This window comes from Monodon monoceros, unplaced genomic scaffold, assembly GCF_005190385.1.
Source record: "Monodon monoceros isolate NGI ecotype Baffin Bay Population unplaced genomic scaffold, NGI_Narwhal_1 Super_Scaffold_14, whole genome shotgun sequence".
Lineage (NCBI taxonomy): Eukaryota > Metazoa > Chordata > Mammalia > Artiodactyla > Monodontidae > Monodon > Monodon monoceros.
Window position 1 is genome coordinate 34,046,345 of NW_021703770.1, and position 24,905 is coordinate 34,071,249.

At 36.6% G+C, this 24,905-nt stretch overlaps 1 protein-coding gene across 5 annotated transcripts in view; it reads right to left on the reverse strand.

Annotated features, from left to right (window-relative positions):
- Positions 1-24,905, reverse strand: part of VPS13B (vacuolar protein sorting 13 homolog B) — a 778,183-nt gene that overhangs the window by 53,219 nt on the left and 700,059 nt on the right. For all 5 annotated transcript variants that reach the window (XM_029222782.1, XM_029222780.1, XM_029222779.1 and 2 more), the window contains 3 exons: positions 10,540-10,695; positions 941-1,204; positions 178-261 (listed from right to left, as the gene is read on the reverse strand). In XM_029222782.1, coding sequence (XP_029078615.1) covers positions 178-261; positions 941-1,204; positions 10,540-10,695 — 504 coding nt within the window. The remainder of the gene's footprint in view (positions 1-177; positions 262-940; positions 1,205-10,539; positions 10,696-24,905) is intronic.

Genomic DNA, 24,905 nt, shown 5'->3' on the forward strand with positions numbered 1-24,905 from the left:
CTATAAAAATAAAAGGACAGAACAACTTTCATATTTGCTTTGTTGCAGTATTCCAGCTGTTTGACGCTGAAACAAACTTGTAATAAATCTCTTCCCTGGGTCACTCTGACCTTAATTTATTTCAGAACAGGAAAGGTCAAAGTCATATGCCATATTTTAGGATTAGAAAGCACTTACCATTCGTTGTTGCACTTGAGAGCTGGGTTCTAAAGTCAAAACTGTGCACCAGACATAAATAATAGAACTGTTTGAAGATGGCACCTGCACATGAGATAGAAAAGGGTTCTATTAAATACTAAACAGTTTACTAATTAATCAAAGTAAGGCACAGATATAATATCCATTTGGAGGATACAAAAAGTTTAAAGTTACAGAAAAAAGCCATTTAAAAAAAAAGAACAAGCAAAAACAGACTTCATTATGGCATAAAGTGAATGTGCAGTGAGTCAATGGGGCCAATTCTTTCCGTAAAGATAAAGGGATTTGTATGTGGAGAGACTGATATAAGAGTGAGTGGGAGAACAAAAGGGAGGATTTGTCCTTTACGGGAATGAAAGTGATGATGGTGGAGATTGAGAAAGAGATAAAAAAGTAGCAGATCATCATAAGGCTTCTCAAGTGGGGAGGACACCCTTTATTCCCTCCCGTCCCTCCACAGCCCTTGTGCATCAGAATCTTTTTCAAGATAGAAATCATCTCCATCTGGGAGGGGTAGAGTCTTGGCTACGAGAACGACTGGAACTGATACAAACGTGTTGTCGTGGGATGGGGACGAAAAAGTTTGAGAAATAATATTCAAAGCCTTTTTATACTATTTCAGGCCTCCCCTCTTTTGTATATATCATTTATTAATAAATTAAGTGCTGTACTGAATAAAGAACATAACGAGAAATTTAAAAATTTAAAGCTGCTCTATTCTGGATTGTACTACTTCTCATACCTGAATGACAACACTATACTCAGGGGTCTTGGATTCCAGACACACGTCTCTCGACCAATCTTCATCTCCTTTGGCCTTCACACACAACTCGGTCAGTTCGCTGTCTTCTAGTATGTACGAAGGCAATTTCCGTTTGGCTGTGAGGCAGTCAAAATGTTCTCGGACCACAGCTTGTCCATCTTGACCAATGTAATGCTGAACGACTTTTAGTTCTATGCTTTGAGACAAGTAACTACAGATAATCTGTCTTCCACAGATGATAATCTGAAAGACAATCAATCAATCCATCCATCAATAAGACTTCATCAATTCAGATTCCATGAATTGGAAATACAGGGAAACCTTGGAGATACGGCAGGTTTGGTTCCAGATCAACACAATATAGTAAATATTGCAACAAAGGGAGTCAGATGAATTTTTTGGTTTCCCAGTGCATATGAAGGTTATGTTTACACTATACTGTAATCTATTAAGTATTCAAAGCATTATATCTATAAACATTTAAATGCATTAATTAAAAAAATTTTTTTTGCTAAAAAATGCTAACCATCATCTGAGTCTTCGGCGAGTTGTAATCTTTTTGCAATAGTAACATCAAAGGTCACTGATCACAGATCACTGTAACAAAGATAATAATAAATGGAAACGTTTGAAATATTGCGAGAATTAGCAAAATGTGACACAGAGACACGAAGCGAGCCAATGCTGTTGGATTGCTTGATGCAGCGTTGCCAAAAACTTTCAACTGATGAAGGGTTGCCACAAACTTTCAACTGATGAAAACGTAGTATCTGCAAAGCTCAATAGAGCAAAGCACAATAAAACAAGGTATGCCTTGTTCAGACAGAGTAAACTATGCTGATTTTAATGGAAAGAAAATGAAATCGTTAGCTTATTTAGAGAGTACAAGAAGAAAAAGAGGCTTCCAAGAAGAGACGGGACTTTGCTTTGGTCATGTTGAGTTTGCAGAATTCAAAGGACAGACATGTAGGCAGGATCCATGCCCAGCTACAAAGGCTGGTCATGTGCTTGAGAGTGAAGGTGGGACTGGAGATGGAAGACTTGTGAAATTAAAGCCTCACAAATGTGTGCGGACAGGAAGACAGTTTACCTGGAAAAGAGGGTGGAAGCTCAAACCCAGTAACTGACCAAGACTTTAGGTACAGACTCAGGGTGAGAAGTCAGAGAAGGGACGAAGGAGTGTCAGGAGAATGCAGGGTTGCTGAAGCCACGAGAGAAGAGACTGACTGGAAGGTGGTGGTGGATGGCATTGAACAATGTAGCAGTCAAAAAGGAAGGGGACTGGAAACAAGACTTCAGCTCTCATAGCTGAGATGACAATTGTGATCAATTTATTCCCTGCGGCTGATTTCCAAGGGTTTATTGCACTCTTATGCAATACGAAATCTCTGTATAAACTGATAATACAAACAACTTTTAAGTCAGAAGCCTAATTATATTTTATCTTATTCAGGGTTTTCTTACAGCATAGAAGCATTATCTTTATAAAACACACAGAATTATCCATTAAACCCATGCATTATTTAACTTTTCATCCAGCTAAGAGTATAGTTCAGAGCAGGCATTAAGAAATATCTCTTAAATTGGTGGAAATTGAAAAGATAACACAAAATTTACTCCTCTGCAGTGAATACTTTTAGAAAGCAAATCCTGTGTAATATGAATTTTCACCATGACTGAGGAAGACAGGACTGTCACATACTGTTTTCCTTATTTGTAATATTTTTCCAGGTTATAAAATGTATACTAAGTAATACATGTATAGCATGTATGTCTAAGGATATGACAGTTAATTTTATGTGTCAACTTGAATGGGCCACGGGGTGCACAGATATTTTACTCAAACATTACTCTGGGTGTGTCTGTGAAGGTGTTTCTAGATGAGACTAACATTTGAATTGGTAGACTGACTAAAGCAGACTGCTCTTCTGAACATGGGTGGGCCTTATAATATCAACTGAAGACGTGAAAGAACAAAGAGCCTGAGTAAGAGGGAACTCCTCCTGTCTCACTGCTTGAGCTGGACACTGGTCTTTTCCAGCCTTTGGACATGGACTGAAACATCAGCTCTTCTTGGTACACTAGCCTGCTGGCTTTTGGACTGGAACTACACATCAGCTCTTCTGGTGTTCCAACTTGCAGATGGCAGATCTTAGGACTTCTCAGCCTCCATCATCGTGTGAGCCAATTTATCATAAATCTCTCCCTCCCTTTCTCTACGTACGTATATATGTATATGTGTGTGTGTACACACATACACCCTACTGGTTCTGTTTTTTGTTTTTGGAGAACCATGACTGATACAAAGTATTTTCACAAATTATCTCTTTTATTCTCACAGCAACTGTTCCTGGTGAATTTAAGGTTCCTGCTTTGTCGCAGAAGAATTTGGAGATGAAGTGATAGGTAAGAGGTGGATTTATTTAGAGAGAAACACACTCACAGACAGAGTGTGGGCCATCTCAGAAGGCAAGAGAGCTTCTAAATGTGGCGTGGTTAGTTTTTATAGGCTGGGTAATTTCACGGGCTAATGAGTGGGAGGATTATTCCAACTGTTTTGGGGAAGGGGTGGGAATTTCCAGGAATTGGGCCACCGCCCACTTTTTGACCTTTTATGGTTGGCCTCAGAACTGTCATGGCGCTGGTAGGTGTGTCATTTAGCACGCTAATGTATCACAATGAGTTGTATAATGAGGCTCAAGGTCTACTGGAAGTCGAATCTTCTGCCATCTTGGACCCAGTTGGTTCTAAACAGTCTTTGTCATGTCCTATGGCTATGTCATTCTTTTAAAGGTTGTGCCCTGCCCCCTTCCCTCCTGTTTCACAACCACATAAAACAGGTGCTACAATGACTCCTCATCTTAACAAGGAAAAGAACAGAAGCACAGAGATGGTGAATAACTTTCCTGATGTTACCCAGATGGTCTGGCCCAGAGTCTGTGTTGCTCACCATCCTGACTGTCTGTATCTCATAAAATTAATACCTACTAATTAAGAAAACAGAATATGGTTTGGTACAAGCTAATTGTGGTAATTCCATTACCTCTTTGCTAATGATTAGTTTAGGGGTGAACATGGAGCTCTGTTTTGGTGAATAATATAAAAAGGGAAGACTGCTAAAAGGCTCTGGGAAAGATTTTACTCTTTGATAATAAGGGAGACAATTTGAGAAGGGAAAACCCTCGTTTTTTTTTCTGCCATGGAAGATGTTAGGAGAGGATATAACTTTTGTAGCCATCTTGAGGACAGGAAGGCAAATTCAAGAGGACAGCAGAGAAGCAGATACAGTACTGAGTTGCTTAATTAACCAACATCCGAGTCTCCCTTCTTCCTTTTTGTTATGTGAGATAATAAACATAAAATAGGAACAATAATAGTATCTGCCTCCTTAGCTTGCTATGAAGATTAAAAACCCTATTTTGTAACTTCAAGCGGAAAGCATCCTAATTGATAAATTTTCCTATGTCATTAGGAGTACTTTGCAACTATCATTTTAAACAAAACTATTATTCACACACAAAAAATGTGAGCAACTATGAACTATTATTTACCCCAAGCAAATCTGCTAGATTGACAGACCAAAAATTAAAGTCATTGTTGTTTCAACTTGCATTATTTGAATAGTGAGGTTTAGCATTTTCTTAAACATTTATTTTCCAACTATCTACTCCTCTGAATTTTCTTTAGAAGGAACACATCTGTAAAAACCAAGCTATGCTTAACTGTTACATTTCCCCTAGATACTCTGGACATTATAATCTCTTAAAACAATATTTTCAAAATAACAAACATGGAAGTCCACTGAAATATGAACACAAGATTTTCTCTAGCATATGTAGACTAGGCACTCATGATAAGCCTTATGACGCCATAGCATTGCCCAACTTTGAATAAACAATAGAAAACTCTGAGGCAGTATTTAACTCTGTTCTTATTCCGATGTGTCCAGGCCTGGCAATGTGTGCTCAGTGCTCTTGTTTCAGAACCTTTGGGCCCCATGAGATTTAGGAGAGGATTTGGCTGTCTCTCACAGAAACCACAGAATCTCTGCAACCATCTGGGACTCACTTTGTTTAAAGACAAAGATCCTCTTGGTGGGTTTTTATAGTTTCATTTTGAACCAAAAAGCCTGTTAAATAGGCTTTCAAATTTGATAAAAAGAAAACCCTTAAAAGTGGCCAGGGAGGGAAGGCTACTTAGATGAAGGAAAATCCAAAATGGCTGCTCCTTGGCGTGGGGCTCTTCATGGCTGCCCCCTCGCAGGGTTCAGTGAAAGCCATGCCTGCTTTTCTTCAAAGTGGCAACACTTACAATGCCGTTATTTTGAAAATTATGGTTAGAATTTCAAGATTAATTTATCAGTTGAAGACAGCTACTTAATTTTTTTTAATGTAGGGTTTCTCTTTAATACACATTTCCAGGTTTCACACTAATTCCCCTCTTTCCCCAAAGCCACAAAGATGTGTATTGAAGATCTCCACATATGATTTTACTTAGCAGGTTTCAGAACTCTTATTAGATCAGTGCCAAGAAGAATAGCAATATTAAAGAATAACTCCAGAGCACCAGATGCACTGGAAAATGATATCTTAACCATGATTAAAAGTGTATGTATAAAGATACAAATATATATACATACATTCATATGTACATTTAGGTTTTTAGAGTGGTAAAGCTTTCCTCAATGAAGGGATGGAAAACACGGAAGCAAATACATGTGCATGAGTAGTGGTATAATGTACAAAGTCCCTGAGAAATTTTATGTGTGGTCAATTTTCACTGAATTGGGGAAATGAGAGGGGTGCAGGAAAGGCAGGGTACAAGGTAACCAAACGTCACTGTTCAGGCAAGCTTTAGCCAATTCTCCATTGTCCCGTGGTGTATTAATGCAGTTAAGGTATATCAGAGAGCTACACACACTCTCCTCCCCAAATGGGGCTTCATAATTAGGCAGCTGTGGTTTATTGCAAATTTCCAGGCCCAGGTGGGGTAGCAGGAAAGAAGCGAAGATGTGAGGGAGGCAGGAATCTACGAAGCTCTTCTGGAAGCTTGGTTCCTATCTTCCTAACCTGGCCAACTGAGGAAATCCTGTCTGATGTACTTTAACTAGCGCTAATCTGAATGTTAGTTAACCTACCCTGACAATAAAAAAAAATCCAATTTAAAAAGAAATAATACATTTTTGCATGTGTGTGTGTGTGTGTGTGTGTGAGAGAGAGAGAGAGAGAGAGAGAGAGAGAGAGAGACAGAAAGAGAGAGACAGACAGAGACAGACAGAGAGGGGGAAAGAGACAGAGAGGGAGGGAGAGAGGGTAAAGGCAGAAAAACACTGACTAGAAAGGTTTTTTACAATGTTGACACATGCAACAGTTGGTTTGAGGTTGGCATGGTGGTCTGCTGAACCTCGTATTACCTGGGTTCAGTATAACCCACTTTCCATTTGCTTCATTCTAGGTTAAACGAATTGCTGTTTCTGTGTTCTAATTTTCCCCGCTCTGCTAAGTTTTTTTTTTTTTTAATTCATTTATTTATTTTATTCGACAGGTTCTTATTAGTTATCTATTTTATACATATTAGTGTATACATGTCAATCCCAATCTCCCAGTTCATCCCCCCCACCTCCCACTGCTTTCCCCCCTTGGTGTCCATACTCTGCTAAGTTTTTTTAATGGCCCCAATATAGAGCTCAATCTCATTTGACGATGACAAGAAATGCTACAACTCAAAATATAGTTATATGTGTATATACCTTCCATGATAGTGGGAATGTAAAATGGACTTTCCTAGCTCCTGTGGGAGAAGAAGACACTTCCTCTCAAAAAGGTAAATGCAATGCAATGGCTGGTTATGCTTCCATTATTGGCTCTCCAAAGATTCCTTTCCTATTTGGCTAGATTTGACTTTTTTTTTTTAAGAGTATTTATTATAAATGAGGTAGAAGCAGAGAAAAGCGTGAGAGGCATTCCCCACGGAAAAGGATTATTAACATTTACCAGTACAAATAACATTTGGAAAAGTTCTGAAATGTGATTTGGCACCAGAAGCCTTAAAATCTGTATATTTGACATTAACAGAGAGAGTGATTAAAAGAACTACTTAACTTTCAATGTATGGAAATTTTTTTTAGTTCTGATTTGAACCCCTCATAAATATTTAAGATTTAAAAAATGCTAATGGTTTGAAAAACTCAGGAAATCAGCAGAAGTTTTAGAACAAATATATATTTAATTATTTAAAAGATTAGTGTAGCCCCAACAAGACTCTGCTAAGACAAAACGATGAATTTTGTCTGAGGAATAAAGTACATCTTTTTAATTTGGGAATGTGCATCAAGCACCACAAACACATTCATATCCTTTGCGCAGGTAACTAAATTTTATAGCAATTTATTTTAAGGACAGACTCAGAAATTTGGACATATATTTATACACAAAGATATTTATTTAAGGATCTATTATAGTAACCAATTGGAAATGAACTAAATGTCCAACAACAAGGAAGTGTCTACATGGGGTTAGATACACCATATGGTAAATCACTATGCAACCATTAAAGGGATAACTTCAGGAATTTTAAATAACATGAGAAAATAAGCATTATATAATGTTAAGGGAAAAAAACAAGTTGAAAAACTGTAATTACAATCAGAGTTCAAGTTGGTTAAAAGGTATCTGCATAGAAAAAAAGAGCAGAAAAAATACACCAAAGTAATAATAGAATATATTTTTTGGTTGGTAGATTTATGGGTAATTTTAGTTTTCTTCATTAGGCTTTTCTGTGTTTCCAGATATACTTTATAATAGTTAACATAAAAATAACACTGTGAACTAGTATTTCTTGGGTGCTTTCTTTTACAAAAGGAATATGAAGCATAGAAAGGTTAAGAAATGTGCCTAAGGTCATATAGGTAATAAGTACTAGGACTGAGAAATCTTTTCCAATCAGAAAAAAAGTAGGTAAAGTTTTGTGAGAATTTAAAAAAAAATGTGTTTTTCATGACCAACTTTTTGGGCTTATGATATACTGTTGCAATAGTATCTGCTCAGGTACATTGCATGTATCAATTTATCCCTGAAATTTAATATCATTTCGTGAAAGTAGATAAATCTATGGCAAGAATGAGGCATTAATGTAGCAACACAAAAAAGTCCAACCAGCATTACTTATGCCTGGGAATAGTTCATTATTTTAATTGTAGCTAAAATTTATTGGATTATGACAATGGGCCAGGCACTGTTGTAAGCACTGTACATAAACAAACTCATTTAATTCTCATACTTAGTTCATGAGGGAAAGCACTATTATTACTATTCCCATTTTAGAAAAGTGATTCACAAAGGTTAGATAACTTGCTGATAATCACGCAGCTAGCCAGGTTGCCTGTGATCTTAACTACCAAGGACATTCCTTGAAAAGATTTCTCCACGGAAGGACCCTGCCTTTCCACTGACTGTTAAATGTTCTAGCAACCACATGCCAGAGACTTGAATGAATTGGGAAACTTCAGACCAGAGCTGTGGTGGTCAAAGCACCCGAGAACTTGTTAGAAATACAAATTATCATGCTATACCCAAGACCTGTTGAATCTGGAACTCTGGGGGTGGGACCCAGCAATCTGTGTTTTAAGAAGTCCTCCAGGAGATTCTGATATATACTCAAGTTTGAAAACCACTAGCCTAGAGGGAAAGAAACTAAGGGGAAATATTCTACCTTCTCTCATGTTTTTGGAGGGCTGTAACATAGAGGAGAGGTAACGAGTTGTGTGCTTTTTGCATATGCCTCACAAGTTCTGAGGAATGGTAAAAACTGGCTGAATGGTGACAGATTTTGGCTCAAAATTAGGAAAGAATTTCATTAACAGCTGGAAGTAACCAACAATGGGAAGGGCTGATGTGTGAGAGAATGAGACTCTCATCGTTTGGAGTATTCAAACAGATGCTGTATGACCTTTTCTCAGGCATGCTGGTGAATGGGAAGGTAGACGAGGCATTCTTGAGAGACCATGAGTGACAGAATCAGAAAACCAGTGTGTATTGGGCAGATATTTGTTGAGAGCATATCCATGTAAGAGAGCTCTAAGGGCAGATAGGAGAGACACTTCTTGTTCTTATGACTTTCCAGCTCAAAGCCCACACTAGCCACACTGGTCCCCTCATGAGTCCTTGGGTAAGACACATTTGTCCCATATTTGTATCTTTATTTATCCTATACTGCTGACCTGGAATGCCCTCTCTTAATCTAAATTCGACATGTTTTGTAAAGCCCAGCTCAAGTCAAATCTTCTTAGTGAAACCTCTAAATTCCTTTCACACTCACTGTCAGTCGTACACATTGTTGGGTTTATGTAAATTTACATTTTAAGAGCAAAGATTTTGTTACATACTTAGTGTCTTTCATTTTTCTCTGTTCTACAGGAGGCAATCAACAAATACTTGGAGGAATGGTCAGTTGACTGGGAAGACTCTCCCATGCTTCTTGTCTGAGACTCCTCTGCTATAGGTTTCTTTTCACTTCTGCTGCCCACAATAATGAGAACATGAAGTCCAGCTCCCTGATTAGGTGCAGGCCAAGAATGTATATGGTATAGGTCCTACTGTTCACCTCACCAGTTGCTTCCTGCCTGCCCCCGGCATACAGCAATGGAGTAGCCCCAGGTGCTCAATATGGAAAGCTCCCTTTTTCCTTTTCTAGGGACTGAGTGCTGTCTCTATCACGTCTTCAGTTCACATAAGCTCTGGATAGACTGTTACAATCCAGATGCAGATGTATATGTTAAAACTCTTATGACAAATCCAGTTATTATGTGTGCAGTGAAGCCAGTTTTCAGATTTTAATACTTCCTTTTTTTCTTTCTACTCTTGTCATATGCTCCATGCTTGAAAAACATCTTTTAAAAACCACATTTTCACATCTTAAGAACACAAAAAAGTGTCAGATACTTTTTTTCCCCCTTTGCAGTCTTAGAACTTCAAAAACAGCCAAAAGGAAGTTTTATAAAATATATAAAAATATGTGCTGAGAGCTGAAGTTTTATATGCCAAGAGTTAGACTGCAGTGAATTTTTACTGCAGTTAATATTAACTCCTAGGAAAAGAAAGCTTGCTGGAGACCCACCAGGCCCACTCTGTCATGGGAAAGAATCACAAGACTTTCGTGCAGGTTATTCTTACATGTATGAGAGTCAACTCCTGGTTATCCACTGTTGGATTATCCAGAGTCCCCACCATCCCTGACTTCTTTTCCTTCTCAGTAAAGATGCTTTGGCCATTTCACAGCTCATTAGCACCTCCACCAGAAGGTAGGTGGTGACAGGGAGAAGAGGTGAAATGAAAATCAGTAGTTTACTGCTTGTTAGCAGCTCTTGTAAAAGACATGGGACAAGGGGTATGAAGCCATCATCATCCTCAGGAACATCAGAAAGAACTTATTAAGTGCTCGTGTGCATGGTAGGAGTAGGCATAGCTGGGCATGGCAGTGTGATTTTTTTTTATTGATATTTTCATTTCTTTAAGTTTCCCTTCCATTAATTACATCAAATGATTAAGAGGTGTCTGGGCCATGAACACAAAGAAACTTACCTGTTTTTGTACTCCACTGAGTTGCTGAACCTTGATGATCAGTGAAGCAGTTCGACCCTTGTACTGAATAGTTCTAATAAAAGTCCCAGCATGGTCCACACTGAAGGGCTCTGACCAACGCCAATTGCCCCAGCCTTCAATACAGATGTGTAACAGCTGGAGAGAAAAACAACACTCGTCATAATGCCAAAAGTGCCAACAAAAACTAGCCCTAAAATGAAAGTCTCATTGCTGGAAAACCCTCCTATCTGTAATATTTAGCATCTGTTTTCTTTCTAACCTGCATTATTCATCCACTTCCAGCTTATTCAACCAGGCTAAGAATAGCAAATATGCCACATAGAGTCAATGTGGTTTTCCAGATCACATTTTAAACCTTCTTAAAAATAACTGTCCTATCAAATGGTAAAAGGCCTGTTGAACATTTGAGGAAAGACCATTTCATTCATCTGGAGGACAAGAAGGCTGAAATGTGAGATCAAAGAATCGTGGTCTTGGCTGATAGTTTATTCCTTCTTCTGGCTAGACAGTAATTAAAGCTAAATTTGGTTTGTAGCATTATTTTTGACCCTAAATTGCCATTCCTTAGTTTTTCTTTTGATTAAGAACAAAACAGAAATTTGAAGATGCAGTTCATTTAATACAGTCTACTTATGAGATCACATATATCAAATTAGAAATACCTTTAACATTTTGAATGTGTGAGAAAATGTCTCTGTTCTACTTTTTTCTAGCATGTATTTATTGTTAACTTTTACCAGTTGAGTCTCCTGATCCACATTCATATTTATTAATGCAGTATTGCCACTTTTGGTAATATTTAGATTTCTTTCATGGTCATCAAATATTTTCTATTTCTACTCCTACCCACTAACTGCAATTAAGCATTCCAAACTTAATTCCACTAACTGAACAAGTATTCTAAAACAACAATAATGCCTGCTTCTTTAGGATACATATTTAAATGAAAACAAACAATGTTCTATATGATTACTAAGTATAAGGAAATAAAACTGACATTTTAGGAAAAAGATTTAGATATACAAACTTAACATTTTCCTTCATATAATATATAATTTTTTAAAAGAGCTAACCAAAGGCTAATCATTTTCCAAATTAACAGAATGAATAAAACTTTGAAAATATTATGTAAGAGCTATCATAATAGGCTCTTAAAATAAATACATTAAGGACTTACATGGGAATTGCCATAACAATAGAAGTTTTTTGATGGAAACATTATTTTTTAGTTTTAGCTTTGGGAGGAACCCTTATAAAGTGCTTTAATTTGAAAATTTCCCAGGGTCACTGGTCATCACAATGTGATTTTTTTGGTGGAAAACTGAGAGGGTTTTTTTGTTTTTAAATATCTTAAAATATTAAAAAAACTCTATCTCACCTCCCTGCTTTTAATATGGCCCCACTCCAGTTCGTCCTCCATAACATCGCCAGTGATCCTGTGAAATCAAAAGGCTACCACTCAGATGACTTCTAAAAAAGAAGTCTAACAGCTAAAAAAGGAAAAAAAAAATTCCTGGACAGCAAATAAAATACCTTTAGGGAAAATGTGATTTTATATACATTCTTCAACATAAAAGTACCAGAGTACCTTTGATGTTTAAATATTAGTTACAGAAAAAAACAAAAGAAAAACAATAGTGGTGTTTGGAACCATTTCAGTTTTTTGTAGCAGCAACTGGGAATAAAGCTCAGGGTACACACAAAACTAAAAGAAACAAAGAAAGTTGTTTTCTTTGGAGAGACTAGTAGCTGGAAATGACAAAAAAATAATGAGGTAAGGTACTTAAGGTCAAGCTCAGCTGTATTTTTCTTGAAAATTCCACAGCCTCTAAAGAAAGTTTTAATGTACACAATGTAATTTTAATTGAGGAGTGTTCACATTTGCATCTGAGCTCAGTTTTAGGTAGCTCACTCTGTGTACACAGCTTTTAATGACTGAATGTCACCAAGGAGTATGCTGGCAGGTTTTGCTTCGCAGCTATTTGTTCTCAAAATGTTGGCACATATATTTTCTTTGAATTATGAAAATTCAGATACATTTGGAATTAGTTCACACAGAAAAGTTAAGTGGGAGAAAAACATGACGTTTCTCCCCACACGCATGACCAACAGAATATTTGTAATGTTTGGCTTACAGTTAAAAAGCATCTAAATATCATTGGCAATTATATATATATAGTTTAATAAGAAAGGAATGACATTCCTTGGAGAGAAAATCTACAAATAGGAATTCAGGAGGCCTAGTGGTACTTCAGTCCTCCTTCCCATGGTGTAAGTGATTTGGGCACTAGACAGGGGTGCTCAGATATGCCTGGACATCAAGTGAGGGTGGGAAGTTCTGTTCCTGTTGGACCAACCTGCTCTATTTCACTGCTATGGGTACTGAAAAGTCTCCATTTAATAACAAATACTCATATACCTGTTTTTATTTCTATACTGAAGAAACTATAAAATCAGGCATAAAAATGTGAAATTTGTGTTAGATTGCCTAATCCTAATGAGACTTCTTTCTATTATTCATCCAATACAGTTTTATTATTCAGATACTATAAGGAAGGCAATATGCTAAGAACTATAGAGGAAATAAAGAGAAGAGCTTTGGTCTTTGTCCCACAAGGAGCTTAAGATTTTACAGGGAAAATAAGGCATGCATAACTAATCAACAAGAGGCATTATGAGAGAAGTCTAGAGAAGAGAGGGCTTGTTTAGGCTGCTGTGACTGGGAGAGCTTCCTGAAGCATTTGGGTCTCAGAGTTTGGGTAGGATTTCAACTAGTAAGGATGACAGTCATTTCTGGGCCAAGGGGACAATCTGAGAGGTGAAGCCAGAAGGTTTGCTTGGGGCAAAGTTAATAGTCTCAACTGGTTGGAGAAAAGGGAACATGTAAAGAAGAGTTAGGGATAAGGTCAGATAAGTAGATCTAGATTGTGGCCAACACTGATGATTTACTAAGCTAAGGAATTTGTGCTTTATTCGGGCATTAGCCTTCTGTATAGATGAGCAATGTGTTGAAAGGATGGTGAGAGCAGAGTGTGGAGGTCAGGACAACTGCAAAAGAATGAGAAACAGGAGCAAGGAAGCAATGGGCTTAGCAAAATATTACTATCCATTCTGCCTGGAGTCCAAGATATCTTTAATATTCTCTTATCAATTTGGAAATTTTCTTTCCCCTTTTTTCTATTAAGTTTCCCTTACGGACTCACTTCCTTCACCACCTTTTCCATTCAGGCTTTTCACTCTCTGTGGCCTACTTAGCTAGTGTCTAATATTTTCCATTGTGGGGGAAAAACAAAGTCAAATACGAACCACTCTTGTTTGAACTTCTCAATGGGAACTGAAACTAAGTATAAGGCAGGTTGTACAGTAGCCACACTCAATGGAAGGTCTCAAGGGGCTACATTAATTTTTTTCTAGCAGACCCTCCCACTCCAGGGCTGCATTGGCAGCAAGATTAAATTCCACTGAAGACCTCAAATGGGAGCATAGAACTTTCCACTCATTTTTTTGAATAAAAAATAAAACTTAAACTGAATTACTGATCAGGGGCTTGGGGATCAGCTCTCAGGACCACCCACAGGTACATCCAAGGGAGAATTCCTGAATCGACAGATTACAGAGGAAAGAAAAACAAGATGAAATCTAGGATAATAGGGTACACCAAGGAAGAGAAACAGAGAGGGGATGGTTAAGAAAAATTTTTAAATTGTATCTTAAATATAAATGAAGGTACTAGATACTTTTCTGTGAACTTTACTTCACTATTTATTTTAAAATTGTTATCAAGATGATTTCTACTTAATCAGAAATTGAAAGTTTGTCTTCAGAGTCACTTGTATATTTTTTGCATTTTACAGTAACTTACTGTACAGTAGTAATATGTAATGTTCTAAAAAGAAACTGAAAATTACATAACTTCAAAATATTTCTCCAGGGACTTCCCTGGTGGTGCAGTGGTTAAGACTCCATGCTCCCAAGGCAGGGGACCTGGGTTCAATCCCTGGTCAGGGAAGTAGATCCCATATGCATGCCACAACTAAGAGTTCACATGCCACAACTAAGGAGCCCGCATGTCACACTAAGGAGCCCGCCTGCCGCAACTAAGGAGCCCACCTGCTGCAACTAAGGAGCCCGCCTGCCGCAACTAAGGAGTCAGTGAGCTGCAACTAAGAAGCCCACCTGCTGCAACTAAGACCCGGTGCAACCAAATAAGTAAATAAATAAATATTAAAAAAAAATTTCCCTAATCCATTGTATTCTCTGTAGAAATTTTAGGACTTCTAAAAAATTAATGTGAAATGCAAGTGAAATAAGCTACTGAATACATATATATATATATAAAATAAACATATAGTATATAATGTATATTTATATATATATTAAAGCTTAAGCATCATATTTGTTTTTTAAACTTCTAAACTCATATCTATATCCCAAGAGCTTAGTGCATTGTAGGCATTCAATAAAATATTTGTTGAATAAGTGACTCAGGATTATTGAAAAATAACCCAAAGTAGATATTCAAAACTTTTAGTGGCAATATTTGTGCATAAAATAATATCATAAAATGAGAATCAAATCAAAATATTCAGAAAGTTCCTCTTTTGAATGACCTTTCAATACGGGAGATTTGCTTTATGTGGATAACAATAGTAGATTAAAATATAAATCAATGCAATCCCTCAGATCTATAATTCAGACATTGCAATATTGATATTAAAGCATAAAGTAGAGCCCAAATGATACACTAGATGAGCATCACGGGGGAAAATTAAGTTAAAATATTAAAACATTCTTGTCTATCTAAAATAATATCTGAAAAGCTACAGATCAAATTAAACAGATCAGTGTTAAACTGCTTGTTTGGAATGCATAAGTCGAACTGATAGTACATTTCACACCAATAAACTAACACGAAAGCAAAATAAAATATGTTGCTCATTATTCCTTTTTTTAAGGCAGTTGAATTTCAGGATGTTCAGAGTATCTGAAATAATGCTGAAAACCAGGTAGAAAAATGTCTAGATAATTGCTAATGCTTGGTGTCACTCTGATTCAATATTGGAACTCTTAGGACCCTATATATCCTTTTACTTTTATAGAGCACAACCTAAAAGAATGATAAAGTAGAAATAAGTCAAATTGAATTATTTTCTAGTGGATAGCTTGGACTCTTTGATGCAGTGTATTTTGGAGGAAAGAGGAGAAAGAAAAAGGAAGCTTTCTAAATCAACCTTTGAGGAGGTGATATAAGTCACTGTTATCCCACAAGTATCATGACACAAAATATGAGGGCTTGTAGGTTTTCTCTCAAGATTGTTTGAATTAAATGAAGGCTACAGATCAGCATAAAACAACCTCTTACAAAAGAAGGGAAACCTGGCACACTCACAAAATGTTGGTTAGAATGAAAATTGTAGCTGGAGGGTAATCCTTGTATCAAAAATCTAAGTTTCAGATACTCACTGGGCTCATCAATTCTAAACAGGAATTTATCCTGATATAATAATTATACATATGTGCAAAGATTTACCTAGATGTAGGTTTATTCCAGAATTGTTTTAATAATGAAAATTTGGCATTACTAGGAAATTAGTCAAATGAAATACAGTAAAAACAATAATAGCTATCAGTTGTTAGACACACACTATGTGTCAAGCAGTGGGCTGCTTTTTATATATTTTCTTATTAATTCCTTAAAACAATCTTATGTGGCAGTTGATTTTGTTTTATTTTATGGATGAAAAAGCAAGCTGAGTTACAGAGAGGCTGTGTGACCTCCCCAGGGCCACAGTGCTGAAGAGGGCCAGGTATAAGATTTGAACTGAGGTGTGCTTACTCAGAACCTCTCTTATACTTAGGATCCTCTCAAGCCATTGAGAAAAACTCACAGAATGAAAAAAACGTGAACAATATTACTTAGCCAAAGATTAACCAGAAAAGGAGCACATTACAAAAAGATAGGTGCAGTATACATCCCATTTTTGTAAAACGAACAGAAAGTATATATTCCTATTCCTAAGGGAGAAAATGGCTAGAAATATACCAGGATGCTAATAGTGGTTATCTTGGGGTTGTGGGGTTATGGGTTTTAAGTTTCCTTTTTGTGTGTGTTTTTGTGTGCTTTTACGTAATTTCCAAATTTCATACTATAAATATGTATTACTTTGCAATCAGATAAAAATTAATGTTATTAAAATGAAAAAAAAAGTCTAATAGAAAGCATACAGAGCCTGCATTTCAAGTAAAAAGAAATTAGACATTTTTATTTTAAAAACTCAAATTCAGCTTCCTGCATGAAGTTTCCCCATTTGTCCTAGTCAGCTTTGCCATTTGCTCTGTTGGCACTTTGCTAAAAGGGTGACATGGGCCTCAGTTTATCTCTGAGGCCTCCACCACTGGCTCCTCACACAGGGTCTGACTTGCTGTATACTTACTCGCTTGATTCTTGGAGCAGTTTAATGTAATAATTTGAGGGTTCTTTCCCCTAGGGCAATAGTTTTTTTTCTTTCCCATTTAGCAAATATTCTTAGGATCTACATCTATTAAATGTTCACCATAAGCCAACTAACTGTACTATACATGGTGGAGATAAAGACAAATGAGACACACACACCAAAAATTCTCACAATATAGTGGGAGAGATATTTCACCAGAAAAAGTATAGTGCAAAAATTCATGAGAGGAAGGAAAAAATTGTTGTAGGACTCCAGAGGTATTATGCTTGGGGAAATTAAAAGATTGGCCAGAGACTGACATATTTTACTTACCCAAAGAAATAACATGAAAAAAAGACATATTGAAATAGAATAAAAGATATACAGGACTGTTACTTCTGATAAACGAAAGCAGGTGACAACCTAACTTGGAGTGGTTCTTTCTGTACAAAATTGATGTCTAAAAACCACATTGATTGCATCACAACCATGACAAGTCATAAAAGTAGCAAACTACGGCTTCAAACCTTTGTGCAAACAACTTGTCAATGTAATTTGGAAAATTAACTTTATATTATGAACTCATCAGCTTACACTCCTCTAACAGCTTTGACGATAACCCAAACGGAACCATTGAATTTTGATCCTGGAAAAGAAAGAGGCATACTCGAACAAAAAATCAGTGTTTCAGGAGGTCACATCTTGCTCTCAGGCAACCAAGAGGCATGTGTGAAGATTCCTGGGGATGGAGGAGAGTTGAGGGTTAGGGAGAAGACCTGCCTGAGAGAGAGTGGTACAGAAAGCAAGGATGAAGAGGCAGTGAACTCTTAGGTCAGGAACTGCCACTGACCCTCAGAGCATCCGTCATCAATAAACACGAGGGATTAAAGCATTAAAGGCACCGAAACACAGTAACTGATAGTTGTTGGGCTGTTTGAAGTAATGCTATTAACTATCTCCCTGGTCTTTCTATATCTAGTCTTAAATAGTAAATAATTTATTTCTTTATTTCTTTTACCACTCTATTTTATGAATGGTCATCACAAGACAAACACAGATGAAGAAAGAGTCAGGAAAAAAGTAAAAAAGCAGTAGTTGTGAATGAGGGAAACTGTAGCTTTTTATGACTTTTGACAATTCAGGATAACAGAGAAGCATGGGAGGATGTAGAAGCTTTCACCTCTGTATAGTTGAGAATATTAGGAAATGCCAGCTGGAAAATGGGAAGTGGAATAGGAACTGACTTTATTATCTGGCCCTGTAGCTGGAGATATGAGAATAAAAATCCCACCATTCCTCAAATGATAATATAGTATAACCAAGGGCAATTCATATGATACAACCATTAATAAATAGCAAAAGTGACATGAAAATAAGCCATGAGACCTATGAAAAGATACTGCGAAGCAAAGGAAAAAGCATATCATCTTAGAAAATAAGGGGAAGAGACTAGTTAATATAAATACCCAGTTGCAGAATTCAGGGGAGAGAAATCAGGAAAGGTTTTGGTTTTTCTCTAAAGTATGCAAAAATACATGATTTCTATAAAACTGTAGAAAAATACTGAGAGGAAAGAAGAGTCTAGTATAAATAGAAAACAGCCTGAAGTTAAAAAAACTAGATGATATGAAAAGGAAATTAGATAAGAAATAAATGCAAGGAAACAAAGAATGCATTTGCAGAATAACAATCTACACTGATGCAAGTAGAGCAAGTATGAATAATTACTATGGAAGGACAACTTGAAAATCTTTATAATTGTGCAGAGCAAAAAGACAAATAGATGAAGAAATACGAGAGAAAATGTCATAGGTATGAAAGAAAAATGATGTATATAATTATAAAGAAAGAAATAATGCTATTCATATATCTATTAATCTTCATGTTTTTAAAACAGTATGTGTTACTTCATCATGCAGTTTATGATAAATCAATTGAATTTCCATGAGTAAATAGGATGTCAAATGGCCCACGTCTAGCAAACATTAAGGCTTAATCAATGTTTCAGTGTATCTATAATCAAGTCATAGAAACTTTTTAAAAATTAAAAAAGATTTCTCATAAATAACTACAATCTGTATTCCAGAATTTATTTATGGTTTTTCATTGTTCAGACATTAGTCTCTGTTCAATCTGTTACGGACATTTACATACGTAAGAGAAAAATAAGTTAAAAAAAGAAGAAAAAGTAGGGTGAAGAGTAGTGGCACTTTTAATTTATACATTATCTACAAGACAATAGGATGCTTAATGGGTATTCTTTGCTAAAAAGTTATCTAAATTGAAATTATCTAAATTAGGGAAAAATAATTTACCTCACAACCTCACAATTGTTTTTTGCAAAAAAGATTTAATAAGCAAATTCTCTCTATGTTAAAATATAATTTCATGCGTAACTTTTTTGGAACATATTAATCATGAAATCAGATATAAATGCACATAGTAAAAAAAAAAAAGGCCATTTCAACATTACACATATCTATTGTTTTCATGTTTCTAAAGGGTATGGGCTTCCCTATATTGAAATGATATATGACTGATAAAACATGAGCTGTGACACTAATAACTGCCTTAAGTCCAAAACTGTGTGATAATCTTTGAGGCTGTTCATCCTTAATGCTACCATAAGGGGTTGAAAAGTAAAAATTCAGAGAAATTTGATATGTATGCTTATGAGTGTGTACAGAAGAGGATAGTCTGTCTATAAAATATGAAATAATTCACATTTCCTTTTTAAATAATTAGATAAAATAAATACAAACATTAACTGCTTAATTGAGTGGCACTAACAGCCAGGAGATTTGGGTGCTGTGTAGACACTCTCTCTTGACAGAATGATAGTCATGCTCTTGGTTAGACCCAAGTCTTCAGTGGAGGAGATAAGGGTATGTTGGATGGAAGTAATAAAGGATACTGTAGGTAAGCTGAGAAATGGAAGCCAATAAGATAAGAAACTGGAGATACTGTTTGATATTCAGACCTGGATAAATGTTCTGAGTTTGTGAGCCAAATTGTCAGCTTTTGTTTGTTTGAAAATCAATTTTGACTAAATACAAATATAAACCATAGAGAAACCTAACCAAAGTTTGAATAAAAATTTTCTTTTAAATTGTTCTTTTAAAATGTTCATCCATCATTTAGCAAAATTTAGTTTAATGTAAAATAGAAGACATCGCCAACATGTGTCCTAAGAGAAGATCAAGTAGTTCTATGCAATCTGTAATTTATTTTTAGTCATCATGGCCATTTAGACAATTATAATTGTTATCCCTAATTTTTAATTAGAAAAAAAAGTCAACAGATGGATATAAAAGAAATCCAAAAATTTTACAGTTATTTATTTTCATTTAACTAAACTGCCTTGCCATACTAAGAAAACATTTTCATAAAGGTTAAATAAAGTATTTCATGGCAACCGCTGCTTCTTAGTGCCTGTATAACAAGAAACATGAGCCAGCTAAAGTTGTGCAAGTTGGTTTTCTTTCCCAGTAAGGGAATGTGGTATCTAAGACCTTGTCCTAACTCATTTTATCCCCAAGTGTAAGTCAAGCAAGTCAAATATGAACTAATGCCTGAAGGGAAGTCCCTGACTCCAAAAGTATGGATTATTTCACATTTATCTTAAAATCTGCTCTCAGAGTTCTTAAAATTCACTAACTTGGCAAGTCAGGAATTATCATGAGAAATGAAATAATTTCATAACTATGAAGTCATCCAACATTCCATGCATCTGACACTCATTGGGCTTGGCCATGTCTTGGGCATTATTCTGACCTTTAGATAATAAGCTCTTCAATATCCTGTTCAGCATGGAAAGAATTAAAAAGTGCCACAGTATAATAGGTATGCCATTGTCTTTAATAGAGTTAATGCTTTTGTTACACAGACTTGTGGTAACAGGTTATGATTAAACACAATCACATTCTGTACGCTGAAGTCTTTATAACATTCTTAATCAGTATTTCCCATTACTTAAAAATGGCAAAATACCATGCTTTAATGGTCCAGCTGTACTCCCTTTCTCCAAGCACTCTGTATTAAAATTCACATTTAAAATTAGTTCAGTCAAGGACCTTTATGTTTAGACATCAAGAATTCACATTTGCAGAGCACTAGCTTGTGAAAAGCCTTTGAGTGTCTTGTAAAAAGCTTAAGGAATCCTCAGTTACATTTTTCTCCAAAGCTATATTTCAATATCTAAAATTTATTGCCAGAGAAGGGACAGAGAGACCATTAGCAGCACCAGTAGTCATTCCTCCGGGTGCTTCACAGTTGAAATAATCCCCAGTTGTGCCCTTTCATGCAGGCTTGTAGAAAACTCCAGAAATAAGCCCTGGGACTGGATAAAGTGCCCTATCACAATCCTATCTTTGCCATTTCTTTACGACTTTAAAAGTCTTAACTAGGTCATACTGCAAACCATTTTTACAAAGAAACTTTGAAACATACAGGAAAACTCAACCCCAAACTTCTGCCTCTCATTTAAATGGAGTAAGTGTATTTCCCAACAGTAAATGAAGACATTCCAAATATCTCTATCCACTAGATACTTAATGACCAAAACTGTTAGGGCCCCATTTACTGGTGACTTCAACAAGGCACAATAACCGTCCTCACAGAACGTTAAGTGTCCTGGAATCTCTCAGGAAACTGAAAATATTTTAAGAGAGAAAGGTGAAGAGACCGAGTCTACAGTCTACTATTTTGCTGTTTCAGTGACTGCTTAGAACTAAAATAAAAATGCAGTTTATGGTGACTGGATAGCAGGCCTCGGGTACTCAAATGGAGTCAGTGTTTACAGAATATTTTGGATTAAAATCCTTGCCAGATGGTCCCAAGAACTGTTTACCTCACTGTTGATTTTAGCTATCTTAATGTCAGGCACAATAAAAAGAAGCTTGTTACTGCCACTGGGGAGCAAAGGCATACAATCCTTCCTCCCTAAATGGAATTGCTAGTTGTGGACAGCTGTGCCCTACACAACAGCAAGAGTGTTACTGTAGTTTCTGGGAGTCTATTTCCATGATTAGAGAAAGAGACAATATAAGGCAAATTTAAATTGAAATAATGTCTACTTTAAATCAATAATATTTGGTAATTGTACAATGTACTTTTAATTTATGATAAACAATAAAACTTCTTCAGAGTTAAACACAATTAGGAAGAGTTGGACATGCATGTGGACCTGAAATGTGGTCTCCTTTGAAGTACACTGCTTGTCCCCTCCTGTAGCATTTTCCTATTTTATAATAGTTTTCATCAGAGGCCACTGGGAGGCCAGAGGGGTAGAGGTGGGGGAGACCAGGAGCTGCTCCTAATTATAAGTCCAACTGCATTGACAGCATACAAAAGCATACATTTTGAGATCAGAGGACCTCTTTTTGTGTGTCTATATAATACACATAAAAGCATCCAATATGATGCAAAGAATGCTGTTTACAATGTTCATATTGTGAAAATAAGCTTTTAAATCTATGTTCTTGAGAAATATCAGATGTTATGAGAAATCTCAACATTTATTTATTCGGTGAACACTTATCAAATGCCAGTTATGAGCAAGATACAGGATTAGATACTGTGGAAAATCACTTTTTTATTTTTGTATTTTTTTAACATCTTTATTGGAGTATAATTGCTTTACAATGGTGTGTTAGTTGTTGCTGTATAACAAAGTGAATCAGCTATATGTATACATATATCCCCATATCCCCTTGTTCTTGCATCTCCCTCCTACCCTCCCTACCCACCCCTCTAGGTGGTCACAAAGCACCGAGCTGATCTCCCTGTGCTATGCAGCTGCCGGGTTCTCAAGGCCATTCTCTACGTCTGTGTCTTTATTCCTGTCCTGCCCCGAGGTTCTTCAGAACCCTTTTTTTTTTTTTTGGATTCCATATATATGTGTTAGCATATGGTATTTGTTTTTCTCTTTCTGACTTATTTCACTCTGCATGACAGACTCATCCACCTCACTACAAACAACTCAATTTCGTTTCTTTTTATGGCTGAGTAATATTCCATTGTATATATGTGCCACATCTTTATCCATTCATCTGTCGATGGACACACAGGTTGCTTCCATGTCCTGGCTATTGTAAATAGAGCTGCAGTGAACATTGTGGTACATGAGTCTTTTTGAATTACGGTTTTCTCAGGGTATATGCCCAGTAGTGGGATTGCTGGGTCATATGGTAATTCTATTTTCAGTTTTTTAAGGAACCTCCATACTGTTCTCCATAGTGGTTGTATCAATTTACATTCCCATCAACAGTGCAAGAGGGTTCCCTTTTCTCCATACCCTCTCCAGCATTTATTGTTTGTAGATTTTTTGATGACGGCCATTCTGACTGGTGTGAGGTGATACCTCATTGTAGTTTTGCTTTGCATTTCTCTAATGGAAAAATCACTTTTTTTTAAAAGCCTCCTTTTTTTTTTTTTAACACTGCTTGGTTAGCAGAAAATTTTATTTTATTTTACAAAACTAGCATAATCCTGAGACAAAAAAACCACAAAAGATCCCCCAAACAGGCCAACAAACAAACAAACAAAACCTATAGACTAATGAATGAACACAAACGCAAAAATATTAAGTGGAATACTTCTAAATAAAATCTAGGAGTATGTTTAAAGAATAAATGCTGTGTTCAGGTATTTATTCCAGGAATGCTGATACAGTTCAATATAAAGAGTCTGTTAGTATATATTGCTCATTTCATCACACCTACAGGTCAAAGGCAGCAAAAGTGATCATTTCATAGTTCAAATAGAATCAACTTTTGCTCATGTTGAAAACACAGCCATAGCCTCCTAACACGTTTAATGTGGAGACAGAAACTCCTCAGTACACAAGGTCCTCTCCTCTTTCTACAGGCTCATCCTGCCCCGACCCCGCCCCTCCCTGGAGTGAAAAGCCTCCTACTTTTTTTCCCTCTTTTTACTTTCAGCAAATACCCACTACCACTCATCCTCACTCCAAAAGGAGGCTTTTGTGGTAAGCTAAAAATGGCCACAAATTCTCTTAGCAACTTGCATCAAGAGGTTAAAATCTTGTTCCTTATCCTTTGGATCTGGCCTCACCTTGTGATGTGCTCTGCCTAGTAGAATGTGGCAGCAGATACTGCGAGAGTTCTGAGCTGAGGCTCAACAGGCTTTGCAGTCTTTGCTCTCGTTCTCCCAACTAGGCTAGCCTGCTGGAAGGATCACACGGAAGAGAACCCTGGCCGGTGGTCTGCCAAGTACCAAATATGTAGGTGGGGCAGTCTTGGACCACCCAGCCCCAGCTGGCCTACCATGTGACTGCAGCCTCATGAGTGAGCCCAGCTGAGATGAGCAGAAGAACCTCTTAACTAAGTGCACCTAGATTTCTGACCAACACACTCATGAGCTAATAAATCTTTTAAGGTCACTGAAGTTTTATGGTGGTTTGTTAAGCAGCAATAGATATTTGGTATAAACCTCATTCCATCCAGGGTCAATCCTTCTACTTGTGATCTGGATGCCTTCTTCTGCTCCCTTCTGGGACCTGATGCTGTTAATCATTCTTCCTCTCTTCTGCATCACCAACCTATCTGCTATTTACTTCTGCTCATATTTGAACATGCCTAAGGTACTTTAATTTAAAATCCTTGCTTGACCCTGCAGCTTTCTCTAGCTAACACCCAATCAAGATTAAAAAAAAAAAAATTCATGCTCATTCTCCCTGTTTCCTCACCTCCCATTCATTTCTTAACCCACTCAATCTGATTTCTATCCCTATCTTGCCAGTGAAAATGCTTTCCTTGAGCTATCAGTGACCTCCCAATTGCCTGATACAATGGTCTCCCCAGTTCTTGCTTCACTCAATCTCCTTATGGCATATGACACTGATAATTCTATCCTTCTAGATAGTCTCCTTGGCTCTTAGAACACGATTAT